The 12990-nt window shown below is 35.7% G+C and overlaps 1 protein-coding gene across 4 annotated transcripts in view; it reads left to right on the top strand.

Moving 5' to 3' along the window:
- Nucleotides 1–12990, top strand: part of avl9 (AVL9 homolog (S. cerevisiase)) — a 45994-nt gene that overhangs the window by 30066 nt on the left and 2938 nt on the right. For all 4 annotated transcript variants that reach the window (NM_001327830.1, XM_073917900.1, XM_073917897.1 and 1 more), the window contains 4 exons: nt 2006–2225; nt 2552–2669; nt 3116–3169; nt 4422–4510. In NM_001327830.1, coding sequence (NP_001314759.1) covers nt 2006–2225; nt 2552–2669; nt 3116–3169; nt 4422–4510 — 481 coding nt within the window. The remainder of the gene's footprint in view (nt 1–2005; nt 2226–2551; nt 2670–3115; nt 3170–4421; nt 4511–12990) is intronic.

Genomic DNA, 12990 nt, shown 5'->3' with positions numbered 1-12990 from the left:
ATATATATATATACATATATATATATATATATATATATATATATATATATATATATATATATATATATATATATATATATATATATATACATACGCTGTTTTGACAGCACTAAATCATTTTAAAGGCAACATTTTGTACTCAGAAGGTAATAATGGCCACTTTCTCATTCATATAATATCTATTGTTAACTTAACGTTTTTGATTATTGATATTTACTCCAATGCACAGAATGTCCAGTTCCTTGATTTATTAGAAAATAGCATCTAACATTGGTTGACTAAATTTCCTAATGTGCATATCATAATTGGAGGAGGTTTTAATATCACTTTTAATAATCAAAATCGTTGTCCACCTGGCAAAGATTTCTCTGCGACTGCAAAATTAAAACTAATAATGGATATATGAACTAATAGAATACTTGTTGGCAAACATTTCCTTATGACCCAGGCTTTAATTGGTTCAATAAAAATCGTAGTAATTAATCAAGGACCTAAGCCAAATGGACATCTATACTTCTCCCACCCTGCTGATAGATCATAATGCAATTGCAATACAGATTAATATATGTAGGTCTGAAAAAGTAAATAGGAGAACATCATATTGGAAGCTTAATAGCTTGTGCTTAAAGAACAAACAAGTTTTTATAAAGATTATTCTTTGGCCTAAATATTTTTAAGGAAAGCAACTTTAGAACAATCTTTGAAGTGTTTAAATACAAATCTGCAAAATACTTAAGATCACTTGGCTTGTTTTTATTAGCTTATAGTAGGCTAGCTTGTGTGTGACAGTATTGTGTCACTTTGAATGAGGCCGTAAAAAAAAACAAGCCTTAATTTGTTTTTGTTTTCTGGTGATTTTATTTTTTGTTATTCTAAAAAAAAATGTAATCAAATCAAAATTTCTTTTCTCATCATGAAAAAGAAAAACGCCTCATATTTCAATGTTCGTATTTAAATTTTAAAATGAAAATCAAAAACAAAAAAAACAGCTCGTTTTTTGTTTTTCAATATCAGTTTCTAAAATGGAAAACAAATGACCAAAATATACACTGACCATGATGAACACTTACTTAATTGTCTGGATTTTATTACTTTAATTTGCACATTTAAAGTCAATTGAATGAAGCAATTTCTGAAGTGTCCCTCATCAATTTGGAATTATTGTGTTATTTGGTTTTATTGATACGGACAATAATGCTAGGAATGCATTGTATTTTATCAATTTTTTACTTTTACTTTCTAAATATCACATTCATTAATGCAAATTCTTCACTAATACACCGCTTTTTTAAGCTATTCATTAAAAGAACTGCAACAATATTTTGAAACTCTCTTGTTCAGGAAAAGTTTGTTAATCTTATTGCATTTTATTATTATTTTTTGAATATTGTGCCTTTTTTTTTCTTTACTACTTTATCCCCCTGGCTTCCAATATGTTCCTTCTATATTTCACAATGTTTCACTATACTGTTATTTATTACTTTGCTTATATTGTTCAATAAATAATAATAATAATAACAATAATAATAATAAATGAACTGAACTTAAACACTAAAACCTGAACCACACTGTTCCAGTTACTGAACCACACTGTTCCAGTTACTATGACCATTTATGTGAAGCTGCTTTGACACAATCTACATTGTGAAAGCGCTATACAAATAAAGCTGAATTGAATTAAATGGTTGTCACTAAAGAACAAGTATAAGTGTGATTTAAGCATTTTAATGGGTGAACTTAAACAAAGTTATAAAAATAGAAGGTTGCTTTTTTTGCTTTATCTGACTGTGTTTAAGCTACATCTGTTAGTAAATTTACTAAGTAAGGGAAAAATTAACAACAAACAAATCAAAATAATCCTATGCAATCTGATCTTGCATAGTATTTACGATTGTAACATCTGAATACATAAGTTTTTTTGCAACTTTGTTCTTACAAAACACAGTAGGGGAGTCTATGCTCCAGCTGTTTAATATGAATTGTTTTCTATTTTGTTTGTGTGCAGGTGGATGAAGCCCAAATTTTGATCCATGACCCAGAGCTGCGCAAAATGCTAAATTTAAGCACAGCAGATCTGAGATTTGCTGATTATCTGGTGAAACATGTCACTGAAAACAAAGAGGATGTGTTTCTGGATGGTACAGGTTGGGAGGGTGGAGATGAGTGGATACGGGCACAGTTTGGCCTGTATATGCATTCACTGTTATCTTCTGCTCTACAACAAGGTGCATCACCGCTTACAGGCTCATATAGTTAGGGATATTAATCTGTGTAATTTAATATTAGAACCCTTCTTGCTGTAAAGTGAGAAGCCTCAAAACCATTTAAATCATAACAGTTATCTTAAAGTAGCTTTACAGTAACACAATTTTTACCCCAGTCAGGAATTTGTTGCTCATTTTCCGTAATAAGGTTGCTACCAAATTAATAGACATTTCTCTAGTTCCATTTATTGTCATGTTGTGGTCTGCACAAGCTTTTATTTTGTATTTCTGTTAATAATTTTATTGTTTTGTTTAATTATAAATTTATTTATTTATTTTCTTTTTAGATCATGAGCGGCTGTTGGCAGATTATGGAGTTTTGTTCACATCTGCTTGGAAAATGACACACAACTACAAAATGTGGATCAGCAACAAGCATCCAGCCATGGCCGAGATTACACCTGGGTATGTCAAACACAGTTCAGACAAATCAGAATGGAATACTAGCATTTTTCTTACTGTATACTGCTTACACTTTTTTATGACAAAATTGTCAACGTGAATTAAAAATGTTCATAGATATTAATACTCCCATGTTTGTTTGTCAATTGTTAAAAAATCTCCAAATAATTTTGAACTGAAACTGTTGTTGCTGCAACCATCCCCACAGTAGGTTAAGTTCTTTGAACTGCTGAACCTCCTAGACCTTGTGTGAACATGAATGTAGTATATGGTGTGAAACTTATTCAAGTAAAATCTGTTTATTTAAATTTTTTTACTTGCCCCCTCAACAAATTTCATATTTTCTGGCAATATACATTTTAAGTTGTCACAGTTTATTGCATCGGTTGTTTAGTTGCCTGTTTTTTTTACCAAATGTTTTTACTTTAAATCATTGACTCTGTTCATAGACATCCATTCCAGGGTCAATACAGTGTGGCCGATGTGAAGATTCGCTTGTCGCAGTAAGTGTACATATTCTAATAAATTTGTTTAACATATTTGCTGACAAAATTTTTGTATTTTAATGTTATTTATATTTATTTAATAGGTCTTTTAATTTAATTAGTAATAATGTTATGTAGGACAAATTGCACAGCATCATTTGCTAAATTATTTATGTAATGATATATTCATATAAAATTTGAACATTTGACAAATTTAAACGTTTAGTAAATACTGCAGTCATTTCAATTATTTAAAATACTTAAGGTTGATTTTAAACATACTATTTTCTCAGTAATGTTTTGGAGGTCACATCAAATAAGTGTCAGCAAAGCAGCAAAAGCTTGAAAACTTGTGAGAGTAGAAGGTACAAAAAATGCCTCTGACAAATGTAAGTTACAGTGTATTCGGAAAGTATTCATAGCGCTTCTCTTTTTCCACATTTATTTGTTACAGCCTTATTCTTAAATTCTACTTACAATACCCCATAATGACAATGTGAAAAGATTTGTTGAAGTTGTTTTAAATTTATAAAAAAAAATAATAATAAAACACCTGAAAAATCACATGTACATAAGCATATTCACAGCCTTTGCTGTCAAGCTCTAAATTGAGCTCAGGTACATTCCACTGATCATTCTTAAGATGTTTCAGCAGCTTAATTAGAGTTCACCTGTGATAAATTCAGTTGATTGGACATGATTTGAAAAGGCATACAGCTCTCTATATAAGGTCTCAGGGTTGACAGTGCATGTCAAAGCACAAACCAAGCATGAAGACAAAAGAATTGTCTGTAGACCTTTGAGACAGGATTATCTCAAGGCACAAGGCTGAGAAAGGTTACAGAAAACTTTCTGCTGCTCTGAAAGTTCCAACTGGCAGACATTGTATCTTATTAAAAAAAGTAATAATACATAACTAAAAAAAGATTTACTATCTATTGCAATGTGCTTCACTCCATTAGAGAATCTTTAAACATTGAATTGGAAAAGAGACAAGTGAGAAAGAGCGTCCCTTTTTCAGATGGGACAGTAAAAGTTATAGTGGTCTTATAAAAATTGGTAGCTCATTCTGTGAGAACAGAAAAGCTGAAGGGTTTAAAAAGTTTATGCCAGGCACATCTTGCTCATTATTGTACTTCCACATATGACAAAATGGTATCAGAGACGGGTAAATTATGGAGTTATAAATGGTACAACTAGATATGATAAAATGATGATGATGATGATGATGATTATTATTATTTTAATGATGGCTTTCCTGATATTTTAGTTCAATGCAGAACAGTGAGCGTGGAAAGAAGATTGGGAATGCTGTGATGTCAACGAGCAGAAGTGTTGTGCAAACAGGAAAGGCTGTCGGTAAGATAAACAACATAATAATGCAATACCCATCTCTTGATTATGCATGTAGTATGTGCTATATAAAAAAGTATTGCTTGTTGCATCAAGATACAATGCTTTCTTAATTTTTACACCAGTCTGTAATACACAGCCCAAAAAATTTTAATAAGATATAGAAATCTTCCTTCCATTATTCACTCCTTAAACACTAAGAAAGTGCAAAAAAATGTGATGTGTATTAGTAACATAAAAATTGTTGTATCAAATTGGTGAACACTTTGTGCAAAGCTGTCTTCTGCAGATGTTCAATATGATTAAATAGGATCACTTCATTACTACTGCTGCTTCTATTATCAGTTGTTTAATTCAATTAAATCAATCTTCATAGCACTTTTTACAATGTAGAACATTGTCAAAGCAGCTTAACATTGTTGAAGTTCTTATAACTTCAGTTCAGTTGTCACAGCTGAAGGTAAGTTTAATTCAGCTCAGTGTAATGTAAATGTCACTACTGAAAACCAAAACATCTATAATCTGCAAAGGTAAAACTGAAGAGAACATCTCTGCTATTTATGTAATTATCGTTCCCTGAAGGAGGGAATGGAGATGTTACTTAACTGATCAACAGATTGGGAGATTCTGCTTAGGAAACCAATATTTTCTGACTTTGTATGAAAAGGGCCAGTGGAATGTGTGTACCAGGCCATTACCATACATACACTTTTTTGCATGATTACGATATACTGGGGCAGAAGTAGTAGTGTCTGGTATTTTGCAGCACTTCTTGACTTGACGCCATATTTTTAAACAGTTTGAAACAATACAATTAATCTTAACTGATGTGAGCAATTTGGTATTTGAAAACAGCAGGGCTGGAAGTGATCTGTTTGTAATTCCATTTTTTTCAATTGCCACCCAGTGGGGTGTGTCAGTAGAGATCTCGGGCTCTATCTTGACGGTCCATGCGCAGAGCGCAAAACGCAGGGCGCAAGCGCTTTCAGCTAACTTGTCAGAACGCATTTTTGCTAACTTAAAGATGGGAAAATCCGCTTTGCGCCATGGCACATGGTCTAAAAGGATTGAGTTTTTTTTCTTAATGAGTTATAGGTGTGTTTTGAAAATAAACCAATCAGAGTCTCATCTCCTATTACCTTTTAGAGCCAGCTGCGACGTGCTATAAGCGCATTGCTATTAACATGACGTAAAGTAAGTTCACTTTCGCTTTTGCTCTTGTGGATAGGGAAACCTTACCGCACAGACATCAATTAGCCTATAAATAATTAATTTCGTTTGTTAAGCGCAAAGATTTGTTTCAAAACTATTTCTAAATTCAGTTCTAATTTCCAGCGAACGAATAAATGATTAATAATAACAAAGTGTGGTCAAAATACTGAGTTATTTCCAAATACACCTGCTATGCCCCATATGGTCTAAAACCTGACAGGTGGACAAATCTAAGCCTGTTTTTATTAAAACAAATATAAATATGGATATAATAAATAATACTGCTAATAATAATAACATTATACAAAAGCAAATTGAATGAACTGAAAAAGCCTCCCGAGATGAAGAAAGTATGAAGGCAGTGGTTTTTAAATTCATGTAGGGTAGAAATTAATATGTTTTGTAATATTTTAACCATTTATATTTATATTATATATATATCCTTATTATATCTTTAAGATATTATATCTTTTTCATATGTAAAGATATTTGTGTATTCCTCTACATCTTGTGTGTAGTGTGTAAGCCGGGCGCACTTTGCGCCAGAAAATAGACTGACTTTGTTCTGGTCTAAAGAACAGACTATTTACAGTTTCTCAAAATAGCAACGCGCCAAAACACGCCTGCTTTTTTAGACCAGAATGCCTATGGGCACACATTTGAGCGCAAATGCATTTGCTTTTTAAACTGTGTGACGCAACACCTCAAAATGACCCTTGCGCCAAGCTTAAAGTAGCAAAAGACAATTGCGCCGCACATTGCGCCGGGTGAATGATAGGGCCCCTCAACTTTATAGTCATCTTGCCAGTAGACAAGGGCCCTGGCATTCGCTGCCCAGTAATAATGTAAAAAACATGGTAGCCCTAGCCCACCTTCATCTCTTGGCTTCTGTAAATGTGTTTTGAATATTCTATGAGCTTTAAATGCCCAAATAAAAGGGAGATTTACAGAATCTAGTGCTTTAAAAAAAGGCTTGGGTAAATAAATAGAAAAGTTTTGGAAGAGATATAAAAATCTAGGTAACGTAACCATCTTAATTGCATTAATACGGCCTATCATGGAAAGAGGGAGTGTCCTCCATTTACCAATGTCCATCTTCAGGTTTTACAATTTCTCAATAAAATTCAGTTTTAAAATAAGTTTGGAGTTTCTAGACAGAACAACTCCGAGGTACTTAAGTCTGTCTGTAATTTTAAAAGGAAGGTTGTGTAAAAAATCCATATCAAGATCTGCACCTAAAGACATGAATTCACTCTTTTGCCAATTAATTGTATATCCAGAAACTGTACCAAATGATTTTATAAGATCTAACAGCATAGGGACAGACTGTTCAGGATCAGACAAAAATAGAGCAATGTTGTCCGCATATAAAGAAATGTAATGATTCACATTTCCAAGGCTTACAGGCTTGATAGATGAGTGATTTCTAACACTGATCGCAAGGGGCTCAATTGCAACCGCAAAAAGCAAAGGACTCAGGGGACATCCTTGATGTGTCCCACGATGTAATGAAAATGGCTTTGACTTCTCTTGATTTGTACATACAGAAGAGGTTGGGTGAGCATATAATGTTGTAATCCAGGATGCAATGCGACTACCAAACCCACATTCTTCCAAAACTTTTACCATATAAGGCCATTCCACCTGATCGAATGCCTTTTCCGCATCTAAGCACAAGGCTGCCACCTTGGAGCCTCTTTATGTTTATTTTACATTAGGTTAATTAATCTTCTAACATTAAAAAATTTAAATCTATTAGGAACAAAACCAGTTTGATCCGTGTGAACAATGGATGAAATATATTTATTTAATCTATAAGCTAATATTTTGGTAAATATTTTCATGTCTGAGTTTAATAATGCAATAGGCCTATAAGATGAAGGTTCAATCTCATCCCTACCCTCTTTTAATATTAATGAGATATTAGCATTGCATAATGTGTCAGGCAATTTTTGAGTTTCAAGAGAATGAGTAAACATCCTCAGCAAAAGAGGAGCCAGCATCCCAGAGAATTTTTTATATAGTTCAATACCAAAACCATCTGGCCCTGCTGCCTTGCCATTAGGAAAAGATTTTATAGCATCAGCAATCTCTTGGATAGTGATCTTAGAGTTTAAGGCCTCACGAGCTTCATCACTTAGTTTAGGAAGATTCAAGGGCCCCAACCATTCAGAGGTGTCCCCTTTTGCTCTTGAAGTATATAAATGTTCATAATATTCTCTGAAACAATCATTTATACCTTTAGTGTCTACAATAACATCCGCAGTTTTTGATTTAATTTTATGTATGGCTTTTTTCGCTTGTAGATTCCTTAGCTGTCGATCCAGTAGTTTATGGGGTTTATCACCTAGCTCAAAATATCTTTGTCTTATCCTAAAAAACTGATCCCATACCTGTCCAGATAAAACAGTATTGTATTCATATTTTAGTTTAAGTATATTCTGCAAGGTGGAAAATAGAGTCTGTGACTTCAGAGTTATTGTTTATCTCTAAAAATTCAGAAATCTTTCCAGATATAAATTGACAGAATGGTGCATCAGAGAGTAGACAGGGGTGGAAGTGCCAGCAATGGCCAAGATCAAGAACCATTGAAGTCGGAGAGTGATCGGAAATTAAGATGTTATGGTAGTCTGTGGTGATAACATTTCATATAAGTTTGAAGTCTAGCAAAAAATAATCTATTCTAGAGAAAGTCTTATGCCTTTGTGAGAAAAAAGAATAATCTCTACCTGTGGGGTGTAAGACTCCATATATCAACCAGATTCATGGAAGACTTTAGATTTTTTTAAAACTATTGAGGCAGAAGGCAACTGGGCTGTTTGGGCTGACCTATCCAAAAAATTATCAAGCACACAATTAAAGTCATTCACCCACAATCACATTCGAATCAGTAGAATCCAACAATAAATTAAATATTTTAGTAAAAAAATCAGGGTCATCAAAATTTGGTGCATATACATTAAGAAGTGTAACATGGAATGAGTAAATATAACCGGTTACCAAGATATAACGACCATTAGGATCACACAAAGTTGAAATATGTCTAAAAGGAACTGTTTTACGGATTAAGATTGCAACACCTCTAGCCTTGCTGGAAAAGGTAGACTGAAAAATATGGCTAACCCAGTTGCATTTAAGCATCTTCTCTTTAGTGGGCCTAATGTGCGTCTTCTGTAGGTATATAACATTGGCAGACAATGATTTCAAATGTGAGAATACTTTAGCTCGTTTGAGAATATGACCCAGGCCGCGAACTTTCCAACTGGTAAAAGTAATGCCACTGCCCTTTTAAGGTAAACTAGGGTTCATACTAAAAATGAAAATAAGTAGTGCATGCCCTTTTCTAATAATCGTGGAAAGAAAAGTAAAAAGATACCTCGTACAAAAAGAAAAATAAGAACTTTATCCCTCCCACCCCCGTCCCACTTTCCCAAACAAAGCAAGAGCAAGATTCCCCGAAAATTACAGTGGGGTTGCCGGGCCATCGGATCAGTAAACCACAGCTTTTGCTGAAAAGTACCGCAGTGTCCTCTTAAATGCCATGAACAAATAATAGGTAAACGGTCATATCAGTCATTTTAGCAGTCTAAGCAACTGCTAAATAAATGTCACATACCAGAGCCTGCATGGATGTTAATTTCAAGACAGCGTCCCAATGAAAACCTCCATCTCCTCAGGTGAGGAAAACACCTTATCAGTTGAGCCTTGAGTGACATGCAGTTTTGCCGGATAAATAAATCCGCTCCTTACGCCGGCATTCAGGAGATGCTTCCTTACATCACTGAATGCCTGTTACTGCTTCATTATTTCAGCCGGGAGGCCAGGAAAGATGTGTATTTGCCTGCCCTCGTAATGCAAAGGAAATTGTTGACGAGCCAGTTGAAGAATTTTTTTCCTTCGTTTGAAAGTGATGAATCCGAGCTATCATCACACGCGGCCGCACGCCTTCTCTGGAGAGCTGCTGACCCAGCCGATGAGCGCAGTCCACTTCCAACGACTAGAAAGGTTGTCTGCACCCAGTAGGTCGGGGATAAACTTTGTCAGAAAATCCGTGGGTCGCCCATTCTCGATCTTCTCGGGTAAGCCAACGATTTTAATGTTTTGCCGCTTGGAATGAGCCTCCAAGTTGATGACTTTATTACGTAGGGCTTAATTTTTTTACAAAATTTTCGCACACTTCTGCTCCACCAGAGTGAGGCGGCATTCATAATCCACAGTAGCATTTTCGACCTCTTTGATTCTGTCCCTGAGAGTCACTAAAGATGCCTGTGTAGATGCCAAAGATGCTTCCAGGAGGTCAAATCGATCAGTCATTGTTTTTCTCATGTTTTGTATTGCCAAAAGAATATTGTTAGATTCCGCCTCAGGCTCTACACTTAACATAGTCTCAGAGGTTGATGCGGCCTGGTCAGCCATTCCCGGCAGTGACTGATGATGAAGGTCATTCGACGATTTATCCATCTTCTTTCCTTTTTCTGTTTTAGGCTTAGTCATTATGCTGATATTTATACAACAGAAATATAAAATATTGACAAAGAAACCCAGTAATCAAAATAATGACCGAATAATGTCAAAAATAGAGAGGAGGACCACAGAAACACAACTACTTTATTCGGCACTCAGTAGCGCCCCCATTATACATACACTTATTTAAGCGGTCCATGTACAGTCACGGCTCAGATTGTCACCGAAGAGCTAAGCCACAGCTCAGCATTCAGCTGGCAGTTTAGATTTGTTGTCCTGGAGGTGTAACACCTCTGTTCCCTTATTCAGGTTTAACTAGCTTAACTAGCTACATTTGAAAATACATTTTTGCATTTATTTGAAAAAAATCATTTGGATTGGTCAGAACGACCATAAGATTTAAATGCATGCTAAATATTGTGATCTGATCAAAAATGTGGATCAAAACAAGGGGCATTTGTAGACCAATTCTCTCCTTCGAATCAAACCCTGTCTAGCTGTATTTCTCAAACAATGCAAGGAACCATTTTAAAGCATTTGAAAATATAAGCACTTCTCTGAAAATGTACAACTACAATCTTGTTTGCTTGTGTAATAGCTTACACACCCAGCTCTATGTCTGTTAGAGTGGTGTCACGTGGTGCCATGACAGAGGAGGCTACACTCCTTGTAGAGTGTGCTCTTACCCACAGGCGAGTACAGCTTGCTTTGATGCTTGTAAGCCAAGGTGACGGCACCCACTGTTCAGTGCAACAACCTCTGTTTGGAGAGGGCATATCCCTACTACCAGCCTAAAAAATAGACAAAGAGCTGCCTTGGAACTTTTAATATTCTGCGAGGGCTGGATCTGCTTGCTAAACAGGCAGTGCTTGCAGGCTTACTACCTGATCTTGAAATGATGTGAGCACATCGCCAGGTTGGGTTTTAGATGTTTCCTTTGTCTGCCACACCTGTCTTTAAGTCTCTGCTAATGAGCTTTTGACCTGAATCAGGTGTGTTTTGTTAAGGAGACATGTAATATATGCAGAGCTGATGATCCTCCAGGAACATGGTTGAGAAACACTGATATAAGTGTGATTTGCTGACTCAAAATGCTTCTACACATCAAACGCTCATTATGGAAGCCAACATGAGTCTTGAAAGATGGAAACTAGAACTCAACTGGATCTCTCTACAGGCCCACCAGGACCACAGAGATATCCCAAAAGGGCAAATGAGGCCTTAAAAAGGGTACATCAGATCATCCTTTCCTGTTGCTCTGCCATCTACTGCATCAAAGTGAGCAGAGATGGAAGTAACATACTGTAGTCTTTCTGTGGTCTCATGGAAATTACAAAAGAGAAGCATCACTTACAATTTTATATTGTGAAATGTGCAGTCAGTATCCCCGTTCACACAGTGACACCGGTAAATATCCGGAAAATTTCCAGAACGACTTAACCGGTACATTCAAAAAAGCGCTGTTCACACAGGTGAGGACGTTACGAAATTTTTCCAGAAATTTCCATCCGTTCCAAAATACCGGTAAACTCTGACATCATTAACCAGAAATAACCTCTAAACGGCTGTGCTTGTATTTGTAAACATTTGACTACATTATAACCTTTGTGGATGGATCAGTGTTGTGAACAACTTTGTTGAAAACTAGGGATGTAACGGTATCAGAATTTCACGGTATGGTAATACCTCGGTATGAATGTCACGGTACGGTATTTATTGAATCATTTACAGGAAAAAACAAAACTTATGGAAATACTCCAAAAAAGTGCCAAAAGTGTCAATGACATACAAATTAGCCATCTATATGTAAGCTTTGAAACAGGAACTTCAATTTTAATAACAAAAAATTATTAAAACATGTAAAAAAATAAAGTTTCAATTTAGTATTGTTGAAAACTCATCACATTCAACATTTAATCACACTCAGCCCATCTACCCAGATGAGAGCTCTGCTAGTCGGACTTCTCATCAAGCATCTCCCGCTGGATCTAATCTCACTATATTTATTAAACGGGATATTTCATTTATCTTGTTGTCTTTATCTAACGACATATTCCCTGACTTTGGGCATTGGAATCTATTACTTGTTCTCAGGTAACGTTTTGGCAAAAGAGAGACTGTGTTTCGTATTTTCACTAAAATTGAAAGGAGGCAGTTGTTATCGGCTCCGTTTTGTTATAAACATCCACACAGTGAAGATGACGCTCATCTTATGCAGCACGACGCCTCAACATGTCTGCTGTCTAAGTTGCTAATATTAAAATGAAAATAGGCAGTTCCTTAAATCATGTTTACATTTTATTGTTGAGAAAGTGAAACAAGCCAGGGTGATGTGAATGAAGTTATTAAGTACACTGTTCCCTTTGAAGATTTACCCGTGTCCTCGGTATAATCTGCTTTTCCATATCAAACTGAGAAGAAGAGACTGCAGCCTTGATCAAACTTGCGAAGTCTGAACTTACACGGAGATAATGCAGGACTGAACTGTGTTCTTAATATTCAGGAAAAGCCCCAATCAGAGAGGCGAATGTCTGCAGCCCCGCTTCCGTTTTCAGATGTCTCCGTTTTCCATCATCCACACTGAGACGGAGCAGCAGCGTTTCAGAATGTAAACGGCCTCTCCAGCGTTTTCGAAACGCTCCGTTTTCGGCGCTCGAGAACTCCGGCGTAGTGTGGACGGTTGGCGTAACCGTAGCAAAACTTATGCGTTTTCAAACTAAAACGCATTAGTGTAAACAGGGCCTTAGAGTTTTCCAGCTCTTTTCATCCCCGCTTCTAGCAGCACACTCCATTTCCGCATTACTGGATCT

This window comes from Danio rerio, chromosome 12 (assembly GCF_049306965.1).
Source record: "Danio rerio strain Tuebingen ecotype United States chromosome 12, GRCz12tu, whole genome shotgun sequence".
Classification (NCBI taxonomy): domain Eukaryota; kingdom Metazoa; phylum Chordata; class Actinopteri; order Cypriniformes; family Danionidae; genus Danio; species Danio rerio.
This window is presented reverse-complemented; position numbering and strand designations above follow the sequence as displayed.